Source organism: Stenella coeruleoalba (genome assembly GCF_951394435.1).
Source record: "Stenella coeruleoalba genome assembly, chromosome: 9".
Classification (NCBI taxonomy): domain Eukaryota; kingdom Metazoa; phylum Chordata; class Mammalia; order Artiodactyla; family Delphinidae; genus Stenella; species Stenella coeruleoalba.
This window is the reverse complement of record NC_137155.1, coordinates 13,905,608-13,932,665: the sequence shown is the minus strand read 5'-3', so window position 1 is coordinate 13,932,665 and position 27,058 is coordinate 13,905,608. Positions and strand designations below refer to the sequence as shown.

Below are 27,058 nucleotides of genomic sequence, written 5' to 3'. Positions count from 1 at the left end.
TAGAAAAATTAAAACTTACTGAATACTTACTTTAATGGGACAGTCAAAAGTCTCATGAAATTCTTCTCCAGAATATAGTCCAAACACCTGCACCTAAAAAGTAAATGGATCTTGTCAGTTCACCATGACGGTAACAAAGAAGGCTGCTGAGTCAGTGAGAACACATACTATCAATAAAAAAGTAGAATATGCGATTCCCCTGGTGGTACAGTGGTTAAGAGTCTGCCTGCCAATGCAGGGGACATGGGTTCGAGCCCTGGTCTGGGAAGATCCCACATGCCGCAGAGCAACTAAGCCTGTGCACCACAGCTAAGGAGCCTGTGCTCTACAGCCTGCGAACCACAACTACTGAGCCCACATACCACAACTACTGAAGCCTGCGCACCTAGAGCCCATGCTCCACAACGAAGAGTAGCCCCCACTCGCTGCAACTAGAGAAAGACGGCGAGCCTGCACACAGCAACGAAGACCCAACACAGCCAAAATTAAGTAAATAAATTTATTTTTTAAAAATCTTAAAAAACAAAAGTAGAACACTTAGTAATCTAAAGCCCGTGTAATCTCTATTAAATATCCAATGAAAACAATTCTATGGGGGTGAAAACACACTGCTGAAATTAAATTTTTACAAGTATCTCATGGATAGAGAGTTCCCTTTGCACATCACAAGTCTGTTTTATTAAATGGACATCAACTTAAAAAATGAAATAGATATGAATAGGTTACTAATACCCTTTTATGAACTTCCCATAGACTATTCCTAAAGGAATTATTTATTCCTTTCCTTGAAGGAAAAAGGAGCTTCTTTTTTGAGTCACAGATATATAAATCAACTGTGCAGATCAAAGTGGCAAGAGATTAGGTGAACTGCACTTCATTTACAGTCTTATCTTGACTCTATTTAGAGCGTATAAATGTAAGATTTAATTTTCTCCTTATCAGTGCCTCCCTTAAAGTTGTTTAATCTTAACCTTTTCTCTGAGTGGTTGACTTCAAAAATTGAATAACATACATATTCAATTGAGTAATGTACATAAACGGTACAGATGACAGATTCAGAGCTTGACAAATTTTTATGACACGAACATATCGCTGCAACCATGACCCAGGTCAAGAAGTAGAACCCAAGAAGCTCCCTTGTGTTCCTTCCCATTCATTCACACCCTCACAAACTAACCGCTCCTCCAAAATCTATTACCTTCAGTAAGTTGTGCTAATGTTTGAATTTTATATAAATAGAATCATAAACTATTTCACTGGCTTCTTTCACTCGACATTTTCTTTCTGATATTTATCCATACTGCTATGTACGTAGAGCAGGAGCTGGTTCTTTGTCATTGCCTTATAGTATTTCAATGTATGAATACATCATAATTTATGTATCCATCTTCCACTGATCATTTGGGTTGTTTCCAGATGGAGGCTATTATGAATAATGCTGCAGTGAAAACTCTTTCCAAATCTTTTGGTCCACTTATATACCCATTTATGAAGAAATGGAGTTGTTGAGTCACAGGTTATGCATCTGTTCACATCTCATAGACAGCCAAACGACTTTGCAAAGTGGTTCCAATCAATTTACACCCTCACAAGCACAGTGTATGAATTCCAGGAGCTCTCAAACACTTGGAACCAGCTATTAGGGGCGCTTAGAACTATTTCCCAACACTTGAGATGTGTTCACTCTTTTTCTAGTCTCTGGAAGAGTGGTGTTATTTCTTCTTTAAATTTTTAAGAATTCACCTGTGAAGCCATCTGGTTCCAATGGCGCTCTGTGAGAAAGTTTTTCATTATAAATTCAATTTTTTAAATAGATATAAAACTACTTAGAATTTTCCTTGCTTTCATCTTAGTTTTTTTTTTTTCTTTCTTTCTTTGGCCATGCAGCATAGCATGCAGGATCCTAGTTCCCTGACCAGGGATCGAACCCGTGACCCCTGCATTGGAAGTGCAGAGTCTTAACCACTGGACCACCAGGCAAGTCCCCATCTTAGTAAGTTCTGAGTAATTCATGTGTGCAAGTTCCAAGAGGAAAATGGACTCATGTTATGATATCATTTGAGGAGATAAATTATTTCATTAAACTATAAAATCTTTAGGATATTCCACTCATTTTGTGACTGCTGTTTTTATACCCTTGTGCCAAGTATGTTATTTGGGTTCCAAGAACAGCACATGGTACAATGTAGCATAGAGGGAATTTGATTTAATCAGAGGTAATCTGTTAAAATGTATTCTTGACATGGCAAATACATGCAGGCCCCACTACCACCTTGCTTCTCATTGTTCAGAGGGCATTGCATCACTGCTTTTATATGAATGTATACGCACAGGATGCATTGAACTTCTTATAAAATGGTGGTAGAGAAGCTCAAAAGAAAAGCACTGCATTCAGAGCTTTACTCTATCCCAGGAAGTTGTAGTTGAATGAGCCCAACAAATCCAAGAAAATGGGGTCAAAATACGACAAGTACTGTATCCCCTGAATCTTAATAAATTAACAAGTGCTCAACTTATCAATGTTACATCAGTAGAAAGTCATGCTAAACTAGGAAGTTTACATTCTTCTAACATAAGCTACTTCCATGAATTCATTCTAACGATGTCGCTGACAACGTGGTCCCCTGTCAACGCTCACGCTCCTACTACCAGCTTGGACCTCTAAACGCTTCCATGTGCTTTACCTCAGTGGGTCTCAGGCCAGAGTGCACGGTTAGGATTCCTGGAAATTAAGGGACAGATCCCACCCTAGACAAACTGAACTTTCTGGTGGGGTAAAATGACGTATTTTTTTTCAGGTGGAACGTATTTATTTCACTCATACCGTGGTCAACATCTAGCAATGTCTAGATGTTCCTCTTAGTTCTAAATTTATTTTTTAGCTGTAATTTGACTCACTTTTAACCAATGGGGAAGTCCCGTGTGAGGCCCAGCCTAATTTCTAGGCTAACATTCCAATCGGAAAGTATATTTCGATAACCTCTCCTCAGAGATGTGATGTCACTTCTCAGTCTTCTCCAATTGTGGAGGGAACAACCTTCTGGAAAAGCTATTAAAATGGCCAGCGTCATTCTGGCTTTTTTAGAAATTTTATTCTGAATTAAACTATGCTTATGGATTTGAAAATGAGAAGAAATACCTTTAAAATGATATTTTTAAAGACTGATAACTGACAGTATGTAACTAGCAGTGACAATCTTGCTCTGCCTCATTTGGCCCTTATAGCAAGACAGCTAGGGATGAAAGCAAACACCATTATGCCTGGGTAACAGATGATTCCGTGGAAAAATAAATGACTCACCTGAGGTTGTAAAAATCAAGAAGAGTATTCCAAGCCCTATTCTTCTACACTCTATCATTATAGGAGCTAGCCTAAAATTTGCAAATAATGAAGATATCTTTCTACAATATATAAAGTGTAAGAAAAGTAGAATAGGGAAAAGAAAATCAAAAGCCTCAAATATTTGCCAAAGTAACATGAAAGGGGATGAATCAGACAACTCTACAACAGAAGTGGAAACTAAACGCACCAGACTATTCATTCAAATGGATGAAGTTCCTTCTGCCTATAACAGGGTAAAGATGATTTTAAGGACAAAAGTTAAGTGATTTTTATTGCAGGGAAAAGTATACGAACTGAAAACAAACAAATGTGAACCCGTCGAAAAAGACTGAGGGATTGGTGAGAAAATGAATACGAGAAATACTGTAAATCTAACGGCGAAAATTAAATTATGAATTTCCAGGGCTGTCCCTTTAAAAATCACAAATCAACAACAAAACAAACACACGGATCCATATGAAGACATAATAGTAGAGTGATAAGAAGGAATAAACAGAAGAGAACAAATTGCAGAAGTTCTTAGAAAACAGGCTAAAACTCATAACTACCCTTTAGAACTAGTGCAAGCAAAAATGTCATAGCGTGCTCGGATTAGGGGCTGGAGGGGGCAAAGCCAGGTTAGAACTCTTAGGTTAGTCTCTATTCATACATTTAACTGAATAACATTTTCCTCAACTGTCATCGCCTCCTTCAGTATGGAAAACACTGAGACTTCACAAGACAAATCTCGTAAACTTTACCAGTACAAGCAGGGTGAGTTGTAAAACCTCTGATATTTTGGTTTATTTCACTAATGTGACACCCAAACTAGTTGGTCAGAACTTAAAACTGCTAAAGCTAGTAAAATCCAAAGCAATTCTCATCCATCTCCCCTCTCTCTCCCTATTTGTCATTTTCTCAGTGATTAGCACACTCCTCTGTGAAAAGAATCCGTTGAATGATTGCCTAGAAAGTTTGGGCTTTTAGGAAGAGTGCATCTGAGTTAAGAATCGTATTTTTAAAGGTTAAAATAGAGAGGATCCTTTTGATAATGGTATCCCCTATAGCAGCCCTGACAACCTCTCCCAACTTGTCACAAAAATACCTAGTGAAGACAAAGAGAAAATTCAGAACAATTGGCCTTAGAGTCAACCTACTGCAAAGTCTTGGAGGATTTCTCATTAACTACAAACCCACAGAGCCATAGGAGGACCACAAAACGTATGTGCTATGTGTTTACCACCACAAGTAAAGAAACCCTACTCTCATGAAACAATCAGGAAGGTGTATAAGCCTTCTCCCCTTTAGCATGGAATTCTGTGTATTTGCAAACCAGAAAACTGGGCGACGGGCCATCTGACATAGAGAAACTATGAATGAGGTGACCAGAGTGTTGGACAACCCTCCCAGCTATTACTTCATTGTAACAGCCCCTCTCAAACCCTGGCTTGCAAATAACAACAGGTCAAGCATTAGAAGAACAGGGGTGAACATGTAAACTGTCATTCCATCTAGGGCAGTGGTTGGAGGCACCCTCGCGGGGGAGATGGCAGGTTTTCATATTCTCCACCCATGGAGGGTGTCAAAGACCCGGGAGGGAAGATAGGAGAGGCCCCCAGTTCACTGGAGGAGCTGCCTTAACTGGATACCTCCAGTCAGAGGAAATGGAGCTCATTAACAGGTCCCTATGTGAGCTGAAGGGTGACTCTACAACACCCAAAAGGATAACAAGCAGGGCCTGAATCTGTTCGCTAACCCAGGTTCAGAAAGAGCTTGTCTCCCTGTTCTGGAATGGATAAATGAGTAACAAAAATGCACACAAGGTCTATAAAAAGAATACTGCAGAACACAATTCCAGTGACTCAGAGGGAGAAAAAACATGCTTTAAAAAATGTTTTAATAGGGACTTCCCTGGTGGTCCAGTGGTTAAGACGCCATGCTTCCACTGCAGGGGGTGCAGGTTCGATCCCTGGTTGGGCAGCTAAGATCCCACATGCCGTGCAGCACGGCCAAAAAAAAAAAAAAAAAGTTTTAATAGTAACCAGAAAAGAAAAAAACAAACTACAAAACTATTTGTCAACTTCAATAAGAAGAAGAGACCTCTATGAATCTGGAGCAAAGGATAGGACAACAATGATAATGATGATGGTAACAGCTGACGACTACTACGTGTTTCTTCTGTTCCAGATACTATTCCAAATCACTGACATACATTAACTAATTCATTTCTCCTAATGATTAATGAGGCAGGTACTGTTACTATCCCCCCTTTTATAGAGGAGGAAATAGGGTGAAGCACAGAGAGGTTTGAATCACTTAGCTGACAACACACAGCTCAAATGTGGCAGGATAATTCCCCTCCCAACCACTCCACCTCTAAGACACTCTAAGACACACAAGAAGTCATAATTTTTGGTTTTAAAAATTAAACATAGATCAGGCTGACGTGAAAAGAAAATTGGGAGAGATCGAAAGAGTTCAGGAAGAACAAAAAGGCAAAACAGAATAAAAGTCTACTCCAGAAAGCAAAATTGATATTGGAAGCAAAGTTCCTCAGCAAAGGGACCAAAACAAGAAGAGAAACTCTCCCTGACTACAGAGAAATGAGAGGATAAAAACCATGAGAAAGCAAAGCCTATGTGTGAGGTGTGTGTGTGTGTGTGTGTGTGTGTGTGTGTGTGTCACAAAACATGACCAATTTTTCTTACAGTATATTTTCTTTCTTTTTAAAAAATTAATTTTTAAAGATCTGAGTATAGGTGACTTACAATGTTCTGTTAGTTTCAGGTGTACAACAAAGTGAGTCAGTTATACATACACATATATCCACTCTTTTTTAGATTCTCTTCCCATACAGGCCATTACGGAGTATTGAATAGTGCCCTGTGCTATTTAGTAGGACCTTATTAGTTATCTATTCTATATATAGTAGTGTGTATATGTCAATCCCAATCTCCCAATTTATCCCTCCCCTTCCGAGGTAAATCATAGCAAGATCTTTTTTTGATCCACCTCCAAGAGTAATGAAAGTAAAAATAAACAAATGGGATCTAATTAAACTTAAAAGCTTTTGCACAGCAAAGGAAACCATAAACAAAACAAAAAGAAAACCCACAGAATGGGAGAAAATACTTGCAAATGAAGTGACTGACAAGGGATTAATCTCCAAAATATATAAACAACTCGTGCAGCTCAATATCAAAAAACAATTCAATCAGAAAAGTGGGCAGAAGATCCAAATAGACATTTCTCCAAATGGCCAAAAAGTACATGAAAAAATTCTCAACATCACTAATTATTAGAGAAATGCAAATCAAAACTACAGTGAGGCACTGCCTCACGCCGGTTAGAATGGCCATCATCAAAAAATCTACAAACAATACACGCCGAAGAGGGTGTAGAGAAAAGGGAATCCCCCTACATATATTTTCAAAAGAGAAGAAGGGTGGATAGGGCTTATCCATTCACCAACTTACCTTGAAAAGGTGAGTGAGGTACAACAAAATGGGAGGGGAAGAGGCCAGACTACAGATGGTTAGTGAAGGGTTAGCAATAAAAACACCAAGAACTTAGAACTTCCCACACACCCAGCACTGGCTCTGCCACATTCCCATCCAGGCCTCGCACTGTGCCCACTGCCCAGCTGAGGCAGTGGAGGGGCCGGGGGTCAAGCAACATCCCTGACCTAACAGAGAAGAGTGGGAAAGCCGCCCAGGCAGGCGTGGTGCAGAGCGATGCTCTTAGCCTCCGCGCAATACCGCCTCCAGCCTAAGTATTATTGAGTTTCTCTGAAGAAATGAAAACACGTGGAACTGAAGCAATAATCAAAATCAGGACTGAAGTCAACTTTCCTGAAATGAAAACAATACTTCAGTACATGGATCAAAAGGACTTACCCTCTTCCAGACAAAATGAATGAAAATAGACCCAAACAAGACATTAACTTAGCAAACTGAATTGCAAGGGCTGTTCGTTGCCATTGGTAGTGTTGTTGTTATTATGATGAGTCTGAGATCCAAGGCAGGACAGAAAAAAAATTAAAAAGGTTTTGTGAAACAACAAAAATAGGCTGGCCTCTGACATGTCTAGGACAATAAAGGTTAGTCAGAAGGGAGCAAAGTCTCCAAAACTTTGAGAGAAAATAGTTCAACCCAGAATTCTACATTAAATTAATTCTAGTTCATGTATGAGGGCGACATAGGCAAGAGATCAGAAAATAAGGCTGTTACGTACTTACGCGGAAAGTTACCTAAAAATGTATACCAGTAACACACACACACAAACGCGCGCACGCACACACAGTATACGTGTGAGTATATTTCAAAATTTGGAACTCGAGGATAAATAAAAAGATTAGAACTGAGCACGAGCTGACTAAACAGAGTAAATTTTAAACAACTGTTAGAATTATGACTTTAAAACTGAATATCAAAGGTTATCTGTGAAATGGAAGGTAATGATTTATCTAGGAATCTTAATGCACTAAAGAAAGAAAACTCACAACAGCCATTGAAAGATGCACGAGATCTAGGTATCCGGAGCTGATCTTGCTTAATAATCTTTATGTTGCTATCATCACTAACCACTTTACTAGATCACTGTATATTAGCGCCTCAATTTTCACAATTCTGACTAACCCACGAGGAGGGCTAGCTTACACACCTACGTGCGCTGAAATATTTATTTTCAATTCTATCAACGCTGATAAAATACATGAGAAAACCATTCTTTAAACATGCATCATGGGTCTACAACAAAATATGGCAGTGATAAATTTGACTAAAATAGGAAAACAGAGGTGCTTGCCAAGAAGTGTGCCAGGAGATATCTGAGGGTCATCTCGTTATCCACCAGACACTGTAGCTAAAATATACTGCTTTGCCGCATTAAATAGTAATTCTTCAAAATTTAGAGTTCTGAAAATTCTTAGATGAAGTATCTAAGTTCTTTTCCAATTCAAAAACAATATTCTCCTTCAACAAATTAGTTCAATTACATTGGCATTAATCCAGAAGGAATTCTTCCTCACCTTTCAGAAAACAAAAAGATGATCTTTCTTATAAATACGAAATGTTTCAAGAGTTTGGATAATTCTTCTCAATTTCTGCACATACCAACTCCTCCCTTATCTATCTTTGATGGTCTGGTTCATCCCAGAATTTCAGAAAATTTGACAGTGCTTTTTGAAAAGCATGAGTGTTCCAATTACTCTTACTAGACTCTTTGGGTAACATTAGGCTTAGATATATAAAAATGCATTCTTGTCTGTCAAGAAGACTTCATTTTTCTTTTGTTAACAGATTAAATGGGTATAAATCTTTTACACTGATTACACTGTTTTTAATTTACTTATCCTAATGGCCCATTGAATTTAGATCCCATAAAAAACATAAAATTAGATTAGGAAATCTGCTCTATGAAGTCCAGAATATGTAAGGTTCTGTAATGATTCTTAATGCATTCTCTTCTTCAACTGTTGTTTTAGAAGAGTAGCTTAAATACGCTGTGCATTAGAATTTTATCATTGCAAACCAACATTAGAAAAGCCTTCCATTGACTGAAAAACAAAAGACATTCTTGTAAGTGGAAAATCAATCACCACAACCACTAAATGTCACAGCTCAACCTCGGCAAGCAGCACTGATAATTGTTAGTTATACACTGCACAAATGACGTATGTCCTCGGTCGAGGAAGTAGGGGCCGGGTTTTTAGAAACTGTACATATATTGATTTTACATTTATTTAATGTGGCCACTGTAAGACACTTTATTCTTCTGATAAACTATGATTGCTTATCAAAAGATTCTATAATTCAAGAGAAACATTCATAACTGGTGTGTGAAAATGAAAACCACCAGCCCACAGAAATCATGCCCACAAAATCCAATTTTGTGGATTTATGGCAGAAAGGCATTAAACCACTGTCTTGCAGGAACTGCAGACCAGTCGCTGAAGCCTAAGTGGCACGGCAGTAATGATTAAGGTGACATGTCCCTCTGCCACAGCTGTTAATCAGCTTAATACTAGTTACATTATTGACATTCTTGTAATTATTTTTCCTAAGGCACATTTGCGCAAAATATATTTTACTTTAATTATGAGCAATCGGGAGCAAGTCCGATACCCAAAAAGAATAATCAGGGTTCTCCTACTGCAGGTATACAGTAGGCACAGTGTTGCTCTAGCCCTTGGAGTTGGTAACATCACAGCCCACAGAGCTGGAGCGCTGCTTTCCACGTGACCATGTAATCCCCATACCTTGCCATCCTCTGAACACACGCCCATGTGTTCGCCACTTTCATCCAGGCTAATCTGATTTATCTTCACAGGACTCTATTGAAAACAAAAGAACAAACAAACATGGTAAACCTTCAGAAACATATATATCAAAAGTGAAATGCCTTGGCTTTTTGTAAAATGTAAATGATACAAGTTGTCTATTAGTTTAGATGCAGGAGTCCAAGACATATTTTGCTTCTGCAAATGAAAATGGTAAAATATAGCTTTGTTCCCAGACGTGTAATAAGCCCAGAAACCTAAGATTTGCCCAAATTACCTATTTCACTTACTTGAAGTCCCAGCTAAAACTGGTACTTTTCTTACCTGTTATGTACCTTTTTATTTGTTCTGTTCTATTTACTCCACAGTCCTAAAATTCTTTCCCAGCCAAATTCATTAAAAGAACAAAACAAAAACCAAAATAAAAATCATGATGTAAAGAAAAAGTTTAGTGTTTTTTTTAATTGAAATATAGATGATTTAAAATGTCACGTTAGTTGCTGGTATACAGTAAAATGATTCAGATATATATATACACACACACACAAACACACACATTCTTTTTCATATCCTTTTCCATTATGGTTTATCACAGGATATTGAATTTAGTTCCCTATGCTATACAGTAGGACCTTGTTGTTTATGTATTTTATATACAGTAGTAGGTATCTGCTAATCTCAAACTCCTCATTTATCACTGCCCCACCACCTCTCCCCTTTGGTAACCGTAAGTTTGTTTTCTGTGTCTGTGAGTCTGTTTGTTACATCCATCATATTTTAGATTCCACATATAAGTGATATCGTGGTATTTGTCTTTCTCTGACTTTCTTCACTTAGTAATGATAATCTCTAGGTCCATCCATGCTGCTGCAAACGGCACTATTCCATTCTTTTTTAAAAAAAATTTTTATTGGAGTACAGTTGCTTTACAATATTGTGTTAGTTTCTACTGCACAGCAAAGTGAATCAGCTATACATATACGTATATCCCCTCTTTTTTGGAGTTCCTTCCCATTTAGGTCACCACAGAGCACTGAGTAGAGTTCCCTGTGCTATACAGTAGGTTCTCATTAGTTATCTATTTTATACATAGTATCGATAGCATATATATTTCAATCCCAATCTCCCAATTCATCCCACCTCCCCCTTTCCCTCTTGGTATCCATACGTTTGTTCTCTACATCTGTGTCTCTATTTCTTCTTTGTAAATAAGGTCGTCTATACCAATGGCATTATTTCATTCTTTTTTATGGCTGAGTAATATTCCATTGTATACATGTACCACATCTTCTTTATCCATTCCTCTGTTGATGGACATTTAGGTTGCTTCCATGTCTTGACTATTGTAAATAGTGCTGCTACGAATATTGGGGTGCATGTATCTTTTCGAATCAGAGTTTTCTCTGGATATATGCCCAGGAGTGGGATTGTTGGATGATATGGCAACTCTAAAATCTTAGTTATTTTACTTCAGCTCACCAGCCAATCCATTTCTTCTTCTCTTATAAATTACTAAATCAACTTTTTATTTATACTCTATGCTTAGTAATTTCTGGGGGAATTCCACAGGGTCTAATTGATAGTAACTAACTTTGTCATCCTCCATTCTTTTTTTTTTTTTTTTTTTTTTTTTTTTTTTTTTGCAGTACGCGGGCCTCTCACTGTTGTGGCCTCTCCCGTTGCGGAGCACAGGTTCTGGACACACAGGCTCAGCGGCCATGGCTCACGGGCCCAGCCGCTCCGCGGCATGTGGGATCTTCCCGGACAGGGGCACGAACCCGTGTCCCCTGCATCAGCAGGCAGACTCTCAACCACTGTGCCACCAGGGAAGCCCCATCCTCCATTCTTTTGAGTAATCTCAAATTTAAAAATCTGTGAAGATGGAATTAGGCATTCTACTTTGGATGTATTTTCCCAAGAGTAAACACACAACTGCACTTGTAATATTTTTCACAGTTTTCCAGTTCTCTGTGTAGCCAACTGTTTACTCACTAAAATATTCATACAGGCGGATTTTCTAAAGAGAAATCAAAATCAGTAAATGTTGACAACATTCAAAAATGGCAACCTTTTCTCCTTTTTTTTTGCTTCTTAAGTAATGACAGTTTACAACTATCTTGCACAAAACATGATAGAACAAATTAACCACAAAAAGAGAAGACTTCATCGGTTTCAACATGAGCCTGCAAATTCATTTTTTAAAATATCTAACCTTAAAATAATTTGGTTTGTGCATAAGAATAAAATGGAAATACACAAAATTGATTGTTCTATGCTCAATGGAAAATACCTCCAAGCTAGTAAGTCATGGCCAGGACAGACCAAGACTCCCTGACCTTGGAAAGGCCACCCACTGCCTGATGCTGCTGAGAGAAATTCCCATGTTACAGGTGGAGACAGGGGGCTACAGAACCCGTTCTCACCCTGATCCCTAAATCACTCCTGAAACGCAGCTCATGAAAACCAAGCTATCTCCTTAAAAGTTCTTAGAATGTTAGAACAGGAAAGGACCTTACAGAGATATCTGATCCATTTATAGGAGAATAAACCAACCCCATGGATGAGATTCACAACAGAGAAAAAGCAGAGCCAGGGCTCTGACCTTAAGAGCAGTGAAGAGAACTTTGTGATGGGCAGCAAGGAAGATGCAAAACAAAAGCTGAACTGGGAAAGCAATGAGGCCAGTGTGTCTGGACTTCTGGCCGACGAGTCTGAATGCACAGTTTCTAGTCTTCTTTGGATAAATGTTTTCCTCACTGAGTACCTTCTGTTAACAACTTCCTGATGGTGATCTTTTGTTCGCCAAACATTTTAATGCCCATCTTACTTGTGGCAAATATAAACCCCACATACCTCTGACTGTAATTTAATTGGTCTCTGGTTATAGCCTACCTCAGATTATAATTCAATAGATGTGTGTAGCCTGATCACTGCCAAGGTTTCCTGTCCTAACCAATATGGTACTATCCACGTGTGACTATATAGAAAGTTAAGCTAGTTAAAATCAATCACAGTTAAATATTCATGTCCTCTGTTGCACAAGTGCTCAATACCACATGTGACTAGCGGCTACTGTGTGAAAAAGCACACAGATCACGGAATGTTTTCATCATTTCAGAAAGTTCTACAGGGTAGCACTGTTCCAGGCCTACCAAACTGAGCCTCAGTGCTGAGTACAATGCCTCTTCGCAAGGCCCTTCTGTACAACTTACATCGAGAAGTGTATCTTCTCCCCATGTACCTGTCAAACTGTACGTCATTTGTTCTTGGACTCTGTGCTCATGGCCTGTGCTAAGATTCTAGGAATCACACTGTATTATTTTCAAAGACCTGACATACACGTTAGCTGATCCTCGCAACTTCTGGCGAAAGGAGACAGCCTAGGATGGTTACCTCCACCTCACAATAAGGAAAACGAGGCCTCAAGAGTTTACGTGAGCTGTCTAGAGCCTTAGTACTGCTGTGTGGCTAGGCCACACAGTGGTATTCTTAGTACGAATAAACCCAACTTTTTATTACAACATGTTTCTTCCTGAGTAGAAACTAATTTGTATCACATTAGCAATATTATAGGGGAAAATAAATCATAACTACAAGGTATAAGAATCCTTTTCCCTTTATGCCTGTTAGCAATGGTTAACTTTTTTGCCAATGATCAATATTCACTGATTTATTTCCCCAACTACTAACAACTTAAACATTTTCTTAAGCCTGTCGGCCAATTAATTTATTCTTCTAAAAACTCTGTTCACATCTCTTATTTTTTCTATTAATGTTTGTTCTTTTCTTGTCCATTTCCTTCTTTTTTTTTAAAGGGTATGAGGTCTTGGTACAATACCTTACCCTGACATTGTATATGTGGTCTCCTGTATATTTTTGCAAGATGGTTATTGCTTTATTTCTCACATCTAAGTTTTTAATACTTTCACGATTCATCTTATCTTCTTCCAAATGGATACCCATTAGGACTAGCCCCATTTTTTAAAAACCACACCCTTCTCCTTTTGAAGAGAACTATGTTTATCATATAATAAATATTTATATACACTGAGCTAATCTTCTGGGTTTTCAACTGTGGTCCCTTTGGCCATTGTTATATCATTTCAACATTGATTTAATTATAGAAGACGTACATAGTATGTTCTGATATCTGGTAAGGTGAGTCCCAGTCACAATTCTTCACACTTTCCTTGGTTTTTCTCAAGTATTTATATTTTCATGAGAATTACAAGATAAAATGACCCCCATGTTGCCACATATAATGGTCATTATTCAATCCTAACTTACTTTACCTAATACAAGCATGGAACACTGATGACAACTCTCCCCCTCTCTCTGCTTCCAAGGTATCACACTTCTCTGAGTTTTCTCTGGAATTTCTAGTTGCTCCGCCTCAGTCTCTTTGGCCAAATACTCCTTATCTCCTGATCCCTGTACCTCATAGCTCAGTCCTGGCACCTCTTCCCTTTTACATCTACACGAGCTCTCTTGGTATTCTCTCCAGGCCATGGGATGACTCCTGAATTTAAATCCCTAGACGGGGCTTCTCCCTATTCCAGACCAATATCTAGGACTGCCTATTTTACATATGTACTAGGATGCCTAAACGGGCATGTGAACTAAAGCATATCCAAACCTGAGAATCTGATCTTCCTTCCTGGAAGGGCTCTCCCTGATGTCTCGCCCATCTGTAGTAGTTAAGGACTGATAGAATCCTCTCATCGCACAAGACAAAAGCCTTGGAGCCAGTCTTGACTCCCGTCTTTCTTCCACACTTTACATCGCTATCTGTCAGCAATTCCTACCATCTCTCCAAACAAAATTTACCCAGACTTTCACCACCCCTATGGCTGCCATCCTGGTTTAAGCTATCACCACCCTTGTCTGGATTACTGTAGTCGTCTCCAAACTAGTAGACCTACTTCTGCCCTAACTCTCCTAGAAATCTAACCTCGACAAACCAGTATATTGTTAATAGGTGGATCAGACAATGTCACTCCTTTGTTTCAAACCCTCCAAAGGCCTCCCATCTCAGGATAAAACCCAAAGTGTTTACTATGACCTGACAGTCCTAAATGATATGGCTAAAGCCCTGCCTTATCCACCCTTGGCCTTGTTCTCACTCCTCCAGCCACGATGACCTTCTTGCTGTTTCTCCAGTCCTAGAGCCTTTGCATTTGTTTGCTGGTGCCTGGGATGCTTTTCTGCCAGCTCTTCACTGGTAGTCATCTTTTCAGGCCACTGGATCCGAAATTTCAACACTTCACCCAAACATTCATAGCTCCTTCACCGTAATACTTATTTTTTCTCCTTAGCACTTACCACTATCTTACTATGTATTTTACTTATCTTAGTTACTGTCAAACTCACTCGAGAATTAATTTCATGAGATAGTTCAAAGAACACAAACTTCCAATCACACACAAAATCTTCCAGACAACAGAATAAAAAGGAAATGCTCCCCAACTCATTTTACCAGGACAGCATAACCTAACAACAAAACTCAACAAAGGATGTTATGAAAAAGAAAAAATACAAGTAAATCTCACTCATGAACAGAAATGAAAACATCCTAAAGAAAATATTAACAAAGTCAGCATATATAAAAAAGATAATTTTACTCCGAAACTACTAGGCTGATACAAGATAGCGGAATTAATAGATGATAATTTTTTGCATTAATAAAAGGAAAATCATAAGATCATCTCAAGAGGAAATTCTTACGGTCATCTCAATGATGCAAAAAGTGTTTGATGAAACAACACTCATTCATGGTAAAAACTCTTAGCATTTAAGGAGAAAACTTCCTCAAACCCACCTAAGGTGAAGCGTTGAGAGCTCTCCCTTTGATACGTTTACAATATGTTGATTCTTCTAATCCATAAACATGGAGCATTTCTCCATTTATTAGGCCTTCTTTAATGTCTCTAAATAAAGTTTCCTATGTCTCCCCTTAGAGGTCTCATACTTTGTTTTATTCTGGGAGTAGCAATGACAGTCAGCAGGCTTTTCTCATTCCTGATACGTACAATATGATTCCACTTACACAACGTAACAAAAATAGGCACAACTACACCATAGTGTCCAGGGGGTGCACACAGAGGACATAAAATGAAAAAGAAAAGCTAAGCAGTCATTCCTACGAAGGTCAGCACAGTGGCTCCCACTAAGGGAACTGCGAGTATAGGTGGGGAAGGGGATCACACGGTCTGCTCTTGACAGAGTGGTAGTTAACAGGATTGTTCGCTTTATTACTATTTGTTCCCCTGCACATCTTAAAATGGGTTTTTAAAAGTTATATTTCAAAATAAGAACAAACGTTAAAGATTTCTAAATAAAATTAAGAAGAATTTGCCCATCCATAAAAACGTCTGGGATCTACACCTTCAATGGATTATTTCTTGGTTTACACTTATTTTTCCCATAACTGTCAAGCTACTCAAATGTCCTAATTCTATTCTGGTCATTTACATTTTCCCAGAAAATTGTGCATTCCAAGTTCTTAATGATGAAATAGTTTCATTTCACTTTGTATTCTTTTAATATTTTAATAATACTAATGATATTAATACTACTACTACTAGTAAGTAGTAATACGACTACTAATAAGTAAACATTTACCATATGCTTATTATACATCAGTCTCTATTCTAAGAGTTCTATACATATTATATAATTTACGCCTCACAGAAATTCTATGAAGTAGGTAATATTAGTTTTCCTATTTGGAAATATGAAAATATATACACAGCACTATCTCACACGTATATTAATATTTTATTTCCTTTTTTACTATTATCCTTATCAGATATTTATCAGTTGTATTGGCCTTTTTATAGAAGCAATACTACCATCAATCAATTTGCTGGGGTTTTTAAAATAAATTTATTTATTTATTTTAAAATTTTTGGCAGCATTGGGTCTTCGCTTCTGCTCACAGGCTTTCTCTAGTTGCGGCGAGCGGAAGCCACCCTTCATTGCGGTGCACAGGCTTCTCATTGCAGCGGCTTCTCTTGTTGTGGTGCACAGGCTCTAGGGCACGCGGGCTTCAGCAGTTGTGGCACGCAGGCCCAGCAGCTGTGGCTCGCAGGCTCTAGAGTGCAGGCCCAGTAGCTGTGGCTCGCGGGCTCCAGAGCACAGGCTCAGCAGTTGTGGCGCACGGGCTTAGCTGCTCCGCGGCATGTGGGATCTTCCTGGACCAGGGCTCGAACCCATGTCCCCTGCATTGACAGGCAGATTCTTAACCACTGCGTCACCAGGGAAGTACCTATTTGCTGTATTTTTTAAATTTTTCTATTTTATTAATTTCTACTCTTAGTCTATACTAATTATGCCCTTTTTGCCTTGGAACAATTTCGTTGACCTACTCTAATTTCCTGGCATTAGTATATTGCTCGTTAGTTTTAACTGCTCATTTCTTAATCATAAAATAATCAAATATTTTGCATTTGCCTTTGGGTATACCAATGGCCACAAACCAGAGACCAGAGAATACTGTGTTATTGTAATAATTATATCTCCTTTGGGAAAAGTAACATTTTGTTTTGTTTCATTTCTAAGCGTGGTGGTGGTGTTATCTGCTTATATATCAAATTATTAATAAACTCTAGTGTGACTACAGTTGTGGTCGGATATGTGGTCTGTGTCTATCTGTTAAATGGATGGGTTGCTCTTTGAAACAAAAGATATCATTTTGAAGTAATTCATACTTTCTATTTTAGGGTTCAAAATACATACATTTTTAATAATGTTGTATATATTATTTAATTTCTATGTCCTTGTTTAATTTTTTCTTCTTGATCTAGCAAAGACTGATAGAAACATGCTTCAAAAACTTCCCACTACAATTGTAGTTTTGTCCATTCCTCCTTGATTTTCAAATCCATTTTGATCCAGCTATTAGATGACCTATAATTTGGCAAATCAAAGGGTATAATTGTTGTATTTTCCTTTTCACTTGTACCTATCATCAGTCTAATATGCATTCTGCCGGTTAATGCTCTTTTGCCTTAAACGCTATATTTTCTTATACTGTTACTGCCAACATGCTTAATTTTTGTTTGGCTTTTTATAATACATTTTTGCTCACATCTTTATTTTTCACTTCCATTGGCTGGTGGGATATTTGTCCTTCAAAGCTGAGGCTAGTTTTCTTTTAGTAACAGAATACCTGGCCCATTTAGTGTTCTCTTAGTTGCTACATTCCTTTATACTTTTAAAAATTACATTTCTCCATCTCATTATTATTCTTTTGCTATGTTGCTCAAATTCTTTTTCTTGACCCATTGAAGAAGAATTTAGATATTCTATTTTTATCTTGTTAGTGATTATCTTTAAATTACTAAATCATGCTTGAATTATGTCTCCTCCCCCCACCCAAAATAAATGCAATTGTATTCACTGGCTCATTTGGAAGATGAGGTATTTAGCACATGTTTAGTTACTACTTCCTTCTTTCCCTATTTTAAAACGAGAGCACAAGTATTTTTTACTTCTTAGGTCACTTCAAATAGAATTGGAAAGAGAAGCTAGTTAATACATCTGTAAAAGCTGCAATCTTAAACTATACATTCTAAGCATGAAGCCAGAGAAAGAAACTGTTTTGCTATCAGGGTGTCCATAATTTTAAAATTGATTCACAACAGCTTATTATCGATTAGGGATATTTGCCCTTATCATGAACACTGCAAACAACTTGGTAGCTTACCATACATTTTAAAATATTCTTTAGTTTTTGAAGAAATTTGGGTTTCCTACTCACGTAAATCAAACCAAGTAAACAGTCAACTCCCAAAAGAAACAGACAAACTGTAGGTAAACAGGAACAAGAGGCAACCTCAGTAACAATCAATACATGAAAAGTAAAGCGATGAGATATTTTACCTACAGAATCAGCAAAGATTTTTCAAACACCTTAGTTTTAGTGAAGAAGCACAAAAATAGACACTCCTCTTACATTGGGAGTGGTAATTCAAACTTGGAGAAACTTTCCAAAGGATCATTTGGCAACGTGTATCAAAAGTCTTTAAAATATGCATTGCCTATAATAACCAAAGAGAAGTACAAAGATTATTTTGCAACAAGATGCTTTCCATAGCAGGTTTCTTTTGTAAGACACTGAGAAATGAAAATTACCTACGGACTTCCCTGGTGGTCCAGTGGCTAAGACTCCACGCTCCCAATGCAGGGGGCGAGGGCTGGATCCCTGGTCAGGGAACTAGATACCACATGCTTCAACGAAGAGCCCACGTGCTGCAACTAAAGATCCTGCATGCTGCAACAAAGATCCTGCGTGCCACAACTAAGACCCAGTGCAAACAGATAGGTAAGTAGGTAAGTAAATAAATAATTTAAAAATTACCTAAATTTCTAAAAGCTAGGAACCTAAATGTTCATTTTAAAAATTAAGTTAAAAAAGAAGCATTATTTAGAGAAGAATATGGCCTTAGACAAAGAGAGGTCTGGCCTTTGCCCTTGGCTTCTGGAAGTCATCAATGTCACACCTGCACACCTGATAGGAGCATCCTATGGTGGGGCTGCTTGGGCCACAAAGACCAAGCCTGTGATTTAGGGTGGAGGCTTTGGGTCACAACGTATCGGTCAACCCGGAAGCTGAAATCAACCACGTGGACAACCTAGCAACCAATCATGCCTCCGTAACAGAGCCCCAGTAAAATCCCTGAATACGGGGCTCAGCTTCCCTGCATCTACGTAGGGGTGGAGGTTCCATGTCCCGAGGAAAATGAAAACTTCACTTTTGGAACCATCCCAGGCATGGCCCTTCCTGTGGCTGAATTCTTGACCTGTATCCTTTTCCCGTAATAACACAGAACTGTGAGTATAATAGCTTTTAGTGAGTTCTGTGAGGCCTTTAGATAATTATCAAACATGAAGGTGGATTTAGGAACCCACCAGAACTTGCGGCTGGTGTCAGAAGTCTTCAGCAGACTCGGTAGTCTGGAGGACTGTGCCCTCAAATCTTGTAATTTGGCTACTCTGGGTAAGTACAATTTGATGTTTATAAATACTACTCTATTTACGGGTATTTGAATGTAATATATGTGACTAGAAGCAGATTCCCCCAAATATTAGCACTGCTTATATCTGGGTGCTGACATACTATTACTATGTAGGTTGTCCCTTTCTAGGATCTGCTAATTTTCTACAACAAATATTTATGGTTTGTAATCAAAAGATAAATATTTTTAAACAATTAAACAGTAAATCCATGAATCTAAAAACAAAACGAAACCACAGTAAATCTTAATTGTTAAAGCCATCCTTTGGGGAACCTGCAGCACATTTTTATCTTGAGCAATAATTGAGTATCATCACTATGCATGTTAGTTTCTACAATTTTTCTATAACATTTAATAAAGAATAAATAACAGGAATTCAATAGTACACCTGTCATTGGTAATCATTCCTGTCAGAAACAAACACCTTGCGTATATCTGCCATTTCTAAACACTAGAAATAAGCAACAACGACAACTGAACAGGAAAGAAAGGATACAGGAGGGAAAAAGGAGGGCAAGATTCGGTCTTTCTTCAATGCTGACCTTTCCTGTTTTATACATACAATTTAGGGAGTATGTTGTGAAGATGGTCCACTGAAATAGATGCAGACAAGGGTAAGGAACCAGAAGAAAAAAAAGACCAGAGAAAAATGGTCTCAGCTGTATTTTCCATTAGCTACAATTTTATTCCTAATGGAGACATGTTTGGAATTCTGGACAATATAAGTGAATTTGTTCAAAAATCAATAATGTCAAGCTGACACCATAGAACATACGAAAATGTTTCCTTAATGGAACAAAAAAAGCAGCCCAGTAAGCAGGAGGGGGCCAGGAGCAGCATATACCTTCTAAATCCAAGTCTACTACAGGTGGTCTCAAGGTCTTAAATTTAAAGAAAAGGCAAAATCACCCACATGTACACCTCATGTGATAATCAATTACTTAATGTACGAGGCTTGAAATAAACACACTTAGTATGGATTATGTCAGCTCTTCAATTAGGAATAAATTCACGGTCATTTCGAAAGCTGCTTTTAATGGTGTTCTCTGTGGCCACTTCTTTTCCCCTGATGTTCCTCATCAACCCACCTTAAGCCATCGGTCCCCCAACGTGAACCTCAGAAATCAATCTGCTAATGTATAATTTGTAAGGCTCCTCTGACTAACAAATGGATAATTGATTCCTTCACAAATGCTGCATCCCCACGGACATAGGGTGGAATGAATAAGAAACAGAAGATGGGATTTCACTTCCCTCCTCCCAGAGATCCACTACTTAGCAATCCCAACAACCACAGGATTGTCTCCGCAGGTCCATGCTCTTTAGTCACTGTTAGCAAGCAAGCTACACTTCGTTACATGTGTGAAAAGCAAACGCCTGTCCTTTCATACTTGGGAAAAGCTCATTTTGCTGCTTATTTTCCTCTCCCCTGAGGATACACCCTGAGGTAAGCCAGACCTCCGTCTGGATTGAAGAAGTCTCTGCAAAATACACCTAACTGTGGGTTTTCTACACATCTGCACAAGAAAACAAAACAAACATTTATAGTCTTGCGGACTTATTCTATGGCCAGAATGGCCTAACCTCTTTTTTTTAATTTTTATGGAAGTATAGTTGATTTACCATGTTGTGTTAATTTCTGCTGTACAGCAAAGTGATTCGGTTACACACACACACATATTCTTTTCCTTTATGGTTTATCACAGGATACTGAATATAGTTCCCTGTGCTATACAGTAGGACCTTGTTGTTTAACCATTCTATATATATGGTTTTCATCTGCTAATTCCAAACTCCCACTCCATCCCTCCCCTACCCTCCCTCCCCCTTGGCAACCATAAGTCTGTTCTCTGTGCCTGTGAGTCTGTTTCTGTTTTCGTACATAAGTTCAGTTGTGTCATATTTTAGATTCCACATATAAGTGATTTCATATGGTGTTTGTCTTTCTCTATCTGACTTCCTTCACTTAGCATGATAACCTCTAGGTCCATCCATGTTGCTGCACATGTAGAAGGGCCTAACCTTTACCTATAAACTCTCAAATCTTCTCAGTTTCTCTAAAATTTCATCTCTAGGTTCACATTAAATCTTTCGTCCAATCCAGATGGGGAATAAATTTAGCAACAGGCAACCTTGAAGTTGGAGAACCTGTGTGGAGCCTTCTTGAAGGTCTCAGAATATGGGTTCATTAAAAGCAAAAGAGAAGGTGTAAAGGCTCCAGCCTGTTCCTCAGATCCTCTCAATGTCTCTGTCACTCCTGAACAACCTGGCAACAGGCCCAGCCCATCCTCACTGCCAACCGCTCTCCCTTAGACCACCAAGAACTTCCTGGGGCTGAAGCAATGGGAAGTCTTTCAGCTTCACCTCGCTCGGCCACTCTGTGACAACTGACCCTGCTGCCCACTGCTTCCTTCCAACTTTCTCTTCCCTCAGCATGAGGACTGCATTCTCCATTGCTGAACCTACCACAATGGGCTATAAAAACACTGTTGAATAACACAATAAATAAACAGAAAGGTTAAGGACACTTTTTGTTATTTATCATCCTGGGACAAAAGCGAAATACATCGTTCTTACCTAACACATCAGTTCCAAAAATAAAAGGCTAAGAAAACATGAACACATTGTATGCTGTTTGGGGGATATAAATATAACATGTTTTCCTTTAAGCAAATGGGGGCAAGGGGGAACCATCAAAAAACCTTAAATCTCAAGTGCACACGCATGGCAAAAACTAGGGGAAGAGACTGAAAAAAATCCTACAATAAAAGATTAAGGATATATTCCTAGTCTAACTTCAAAGGAATAATAAATTCTGGATGTGTAATAAATGTTAAATAGACGAAAATTTAAAAAATCTTCAAAAGCAACAAAAGAAACAATAGTAAAACAAAATAATGCAGCATTAAAACATTAAAACAAAATAATGCAAAAATGAACACTAAACTTAAAATGACAGAGATAAAAATTAAGAGGCTGGAAAATTCAGTTACCATCAGAAATTTAAAATATTGAATTAATTACCAGAAAACTAGATGAGGACCTTTGTTTAAACAGTAAAGTTGTTTAATGTTTTCATACCAGGGGCAGATAATAAACAGGAAAGGACCTCCACACTCTCTGGTCCAGTTCATCAGCCTTATACTACCAACCTGCACATGAGTTTCTCGGGTGACCTTGCTCTCCTGTCCATGAATAGCTGAGAGTCACCGCTGTGTTGGTAGCAACTTCTCTTCCTGTCCCCTGTTTCCATTCAGAACCAAAGGAAGATATTTAAAGTTTGAGGCATGTAGATTGTTAAATACGTATGCTTAGAACTGAATTATGATAACCACCTGAGAAGAGTGGAGAACTTGTCTACAAAATAGAAGAGAAACAGTGTTTTTTCAAGTATTCCAATATTGTTTAAATTTGAGCAGTCATCCATCCATAAAAAAAGCTTGGTTCACGGCCTCATCTGTGCCTCTTTTTCCATTTCTCACAGGCACATGTGTGGTAAATACCGCAGCCCGTGTCACCATTTATGCCAGCTGATGATCAAAGGAGGGCTCTCACAAGGAACCAATCGCCCAAGGTATATAAAGGAAACAACTATCTATTGCCTTCAGTTCCTTAAGTCGGTTCACTCGCTAACACAGAGCAGCGTTCTTTTGCCCAAAAGGTGACACCAAAACTGCTCAGGGAAAAGTCACCAACAGAGACCTACCTTAAAAGCCAGCGGATGTCTTTCAGTCCCCATGACTTTCTGGCATCTGCAGCTCTCCTCCACTGGCTTCTGTATTACCCACTTCTTCTCGTTTCTTTTTTGCCTTTCTAGTCACAACCTTCAGTCAGGTTTCCAGGATATAGTTCCTCAGCCTGCCCCGTTTAGTGTCTGTATTCGCTTCACTCCAGCTCAGGCCTCACTTCAAAGCTGTATACTCAAATTCAACAACTACCCTACAGCTCCGTGTCAACCAGCCATCTCCAGAATCGGTGCCTTCTTCTGTATTTCAATTTCACCAAATGATCCTCAGCCCATCTAGATATCCAAGCCAGAGCACTGAGTCATCCCAGAGCAGTCCTTCTCCCTCACACTCCACAGAAGCAACCAAAAATGACTAAGTCCTCTCCTTCTACCTCCTTTTACCAGAGCACATCTATTTCACAACAATAACCCACTTTGTTGCCTACCTTTGGCACTTCACTTGAGCTCCTAGAGAGCAGAAATCTACTTTAAACCCAGCAGCTGGTACAGAAGAACTTGATGATGCTGCCAAAAGGATGAGAACCCCAATCTTACAGAGTCTGACACCCTGAACCAGAAAACAGGTTAAACAAACAAATAAAACAAATGCTCTGTAAGAAGACAACTAATTAAGAGCAGAATAGATAAAACCCGAAACAGAATTGTGCACAACGTTATTTTCTTTAAAATAAGAAAAGTTTTAAAGAATGGAAAAGCCTAGGGGACTTCCCTGGTGGCGTGGTGGTTAAGAATCCACCTGCCAAAGCAGGGGACGCGGGTTCGAGCCCTGGTCCGGGAGGATCCCACATGCTGCGGAGCAACTAAACCCGTGTGCCACAACTACTGAGCCTGCACTCTACAGCCCGCGAGCCACAACTACTGAGCCCAGGCACCACAACTACTGAAGCCTGTGCACCTAGAGCCCACAATCCACAATAAGAGAAGCCACGACAATGAGAAGCCCCTGCACCACATCGAAGAGTAGCCCCCGCCCACCGCAACTAGAGAAAGCCCACGCAGCAGCAAAGACCCAATGCAGCCAAATAAATAAATGAATAAATAAAAAAGAATGGTAAAGCCTCAAAACAAGTTAAATGGAAAGAGTTAAGTTTTAACAGGCCCCTGCTCTTTTGGGACCCAAGGTTGTCAACACTCAACATCAGGCTTTAAAAGCTGAAGAGGAGCTGATGGTTTACATATAGTGATCGTTTCCTGTGGTACCAACTGTATTTCATAGCTCAAATGAACATACAAGAACTGTCTTCTTATGAAGACTTATAAACCGTCTCCTTTACCTTATGACCTCGCTAAGATTTAATAACTACGTTAATTTGAGGTTCTTGAAATGATAATTCAGCTTTTATAGAAGCTGCTGTTTCTGCAGATGGGGGTAAAATGCTTTCTTTATCAGTAGCAATTCATTCCAACTTTAGAAATGATCAGGAAATTTAAAAAGCTGAAACGTCATTTATTTTCCACTCTGAATAAACAAAAGGGGTAGTGGTGAAATGTGGCATAGCTGCATATAAGTTACATTTAAAACTTTGCATGACACTGTGGCTGGAATATCCCTTATTCCACAAACAACTACTGACCATCTTTTATAAATGTATACCTTTGACAGTACATCCCTTTTCACAGAAATAGAAAGAACATTCCTAAAATTCAAATGGAATCACAAAAGACCCTGAATAGCCTAAGCAATCTTGAGAAAGAAAAGAGCTGGAGGCATCACCCTTTCTGACTTCACGCTATATTACAAACCTATAGGAATCAGAACAGTATGGTTACTGGGATAAAAACAGACACATAGACTAATGGAATAGAATCGATAAACCCACACATATAAGGTCACATAATATTTGATAAGGAAGCCAAAAAAATTCAACGGGGAAAGGATAGTCTCCTCAATAAATGGTGGAAAAACTGGATATTCACATGTAAAAGAATGAAACTGGGCCCTTATCTTACACCACTCACGAAAAGTAACTCAAAATGGATTATGAACTTAAAGATCTAAAACTGTAAAACTCTTATAAGAAAACAAAGGGGAAAGCTCCTTAACATTGGTCTTGAGAATGACTTTTTGGATAAGACATCAAAAGCACAGGTAACAAAACCAAAGATCAACAAGTGGGACTAAGTCAAACTGAAAAGCTTCTACAGCAAAAGAGACGATCAGCAAAATGAAAAGACAGCCTAAAGAGCGGAAGAAAATATCTACAAACCATATATCTGATAAGGGGGTAATATCCAAATATATAAGGAACTCATACAACTTAGTAACAAAAACAACCCAAACAATTTGATTTAAAAATGGGCAGAGGGGCTTCCCTGGTGGCGCAGTGGTTGGGAGTCCGCCTGCCGATGCAGGGGACGCGGGTTCGTGCCCTGGTCCGGGAGGATCCCACATGCCGCGGAGCAGCTGGGCCCGTGAGCCATGGCCGCTGAGCCTGCGTGTCCGGAGCCTGTGCTCCGCAGCGGGAGAGGCCACAACAGTGAGAGGCCCACGTACCGCGCAAAAAAAAAAAAAAAAAATGGGCAGAGGACTTGAAGAGACATTGCTCCAAAGAAGACATACAAATGACCAACAGTACATGAAAAGGTGCTCAACGTCACTAGTCATCTGGGAAATGCACATCAAAACCACATGAGGGGCTTCCCTGGTGGCGCAGTGGTTGAGAGTCCGCCTGCCGATGCAGGGGACATGGGTTCATGCCCCGGTCCAGGAAGATCCCACATGCCGCGGAGCGGCTGGGCCCGTGAGCCATGGCCGCTGAGCCTGCGCGTCCGGAGCCTGTGCTCCGCAACGGGAGAGACCACAACAGTGAGAGGCCCGCGTACCGCAAAACAAAACAAAACAAAACAAAACACAGTGAGGTATCACTTCATACCTGTTAAAATGACTATTATCAAAAAGACCACAGACAACAAATGCTGGGGACGGTGTGGAGGAAAGGGAACCCTGGTGCACTGTGGGTGGGAATGGAAATTGGTGCAGCCACTGGGGAAAACAGTGTGGAGGTTCCTCAAAAAATTAAAAATAGAACTACCGTACAATCCAACAACCTTACTTCTGGATATACATCAAAAGGAAATGAAATCAGGATCTCAAAGAGATATTTGCACTTCCATATTCATTTCAGCATTATTCACAACAGCCAAGACATGGAAACAACCTAGGTGTTCACTGACAACTGAATGGAAAAAGAAAATGTGATGTGTATTTATACATAATATTATTTAGCCATAAAAAAAGAAAACTTCTGCCATTTCCAACGACATGGATGGACCTTCTGGGCATTATGCTAAGTGAAATAAGTCAGAAAGACAAAGATAAATACTGTATGATCTCACTCACATGTGAAATCTAAAAACAATGAACTCATAGAAACAGAGAAAAATGGTGGCAGCAGGGTCCAAGAGGTGGGAAAATGGGGAGATGTCGGTCAAAGGGTATACACATTTAGTTACAAGGTGAGTTAGTTCCAGGGGTCTAAAGTACAGCCTGGTGACCGCGTTAACCATACTGCACTGTATACTTGAAAGCTGCTATGAGAATAGGGCTTTACGGTTCTCATCGCAACAGCAACAACAAAATGGTAATTATGTGACGTGAAGGATGTGTTAACTAATCTTATTGTGGTAAACATTTCACAACATATATGTGTATCAAATCATCCCATGGTACACTTTAAACTTATATAATA

At 39.0% G+C, this 27,058-nt stretch overlaps 1 protein-coding gene across 4 annotated transcripts in view; it reads right to left on the bottom strand.

Annotated features, from left to right (window-relative positions):
* The window catches only part of VPS41 (VPS41 subunit of HOPS complex), a 190,201-nt gene that overhangs the window by 98,535 nt on the left and 64,608 nt on the right, over positions 1 to 27,058 (bottom strand). For all 4 annotated transcript variants that reach the window (XR_013829759.1, XM_079931512.1, XM_079931514.1 and 1 more), the window contains 2 exons: positions 9,582 to 9,656; positions 31 to 93 (listed from right to left, as the gene is read on the bottom strand). Coding sequence is in view for 3 of the 4 variants with exons in the window: in XM_079931512.1 (XP_079787638.1) it covers positions 31 to 93; positions 9,582 to 9,656 (138 nt within the window). In the remaining variant the exon portion in view is untranslated. The remainder of the gene's footprint in view (positions 1 to 30; positions 94 to 9,581; positions 9,657 to 27,058) is intronic.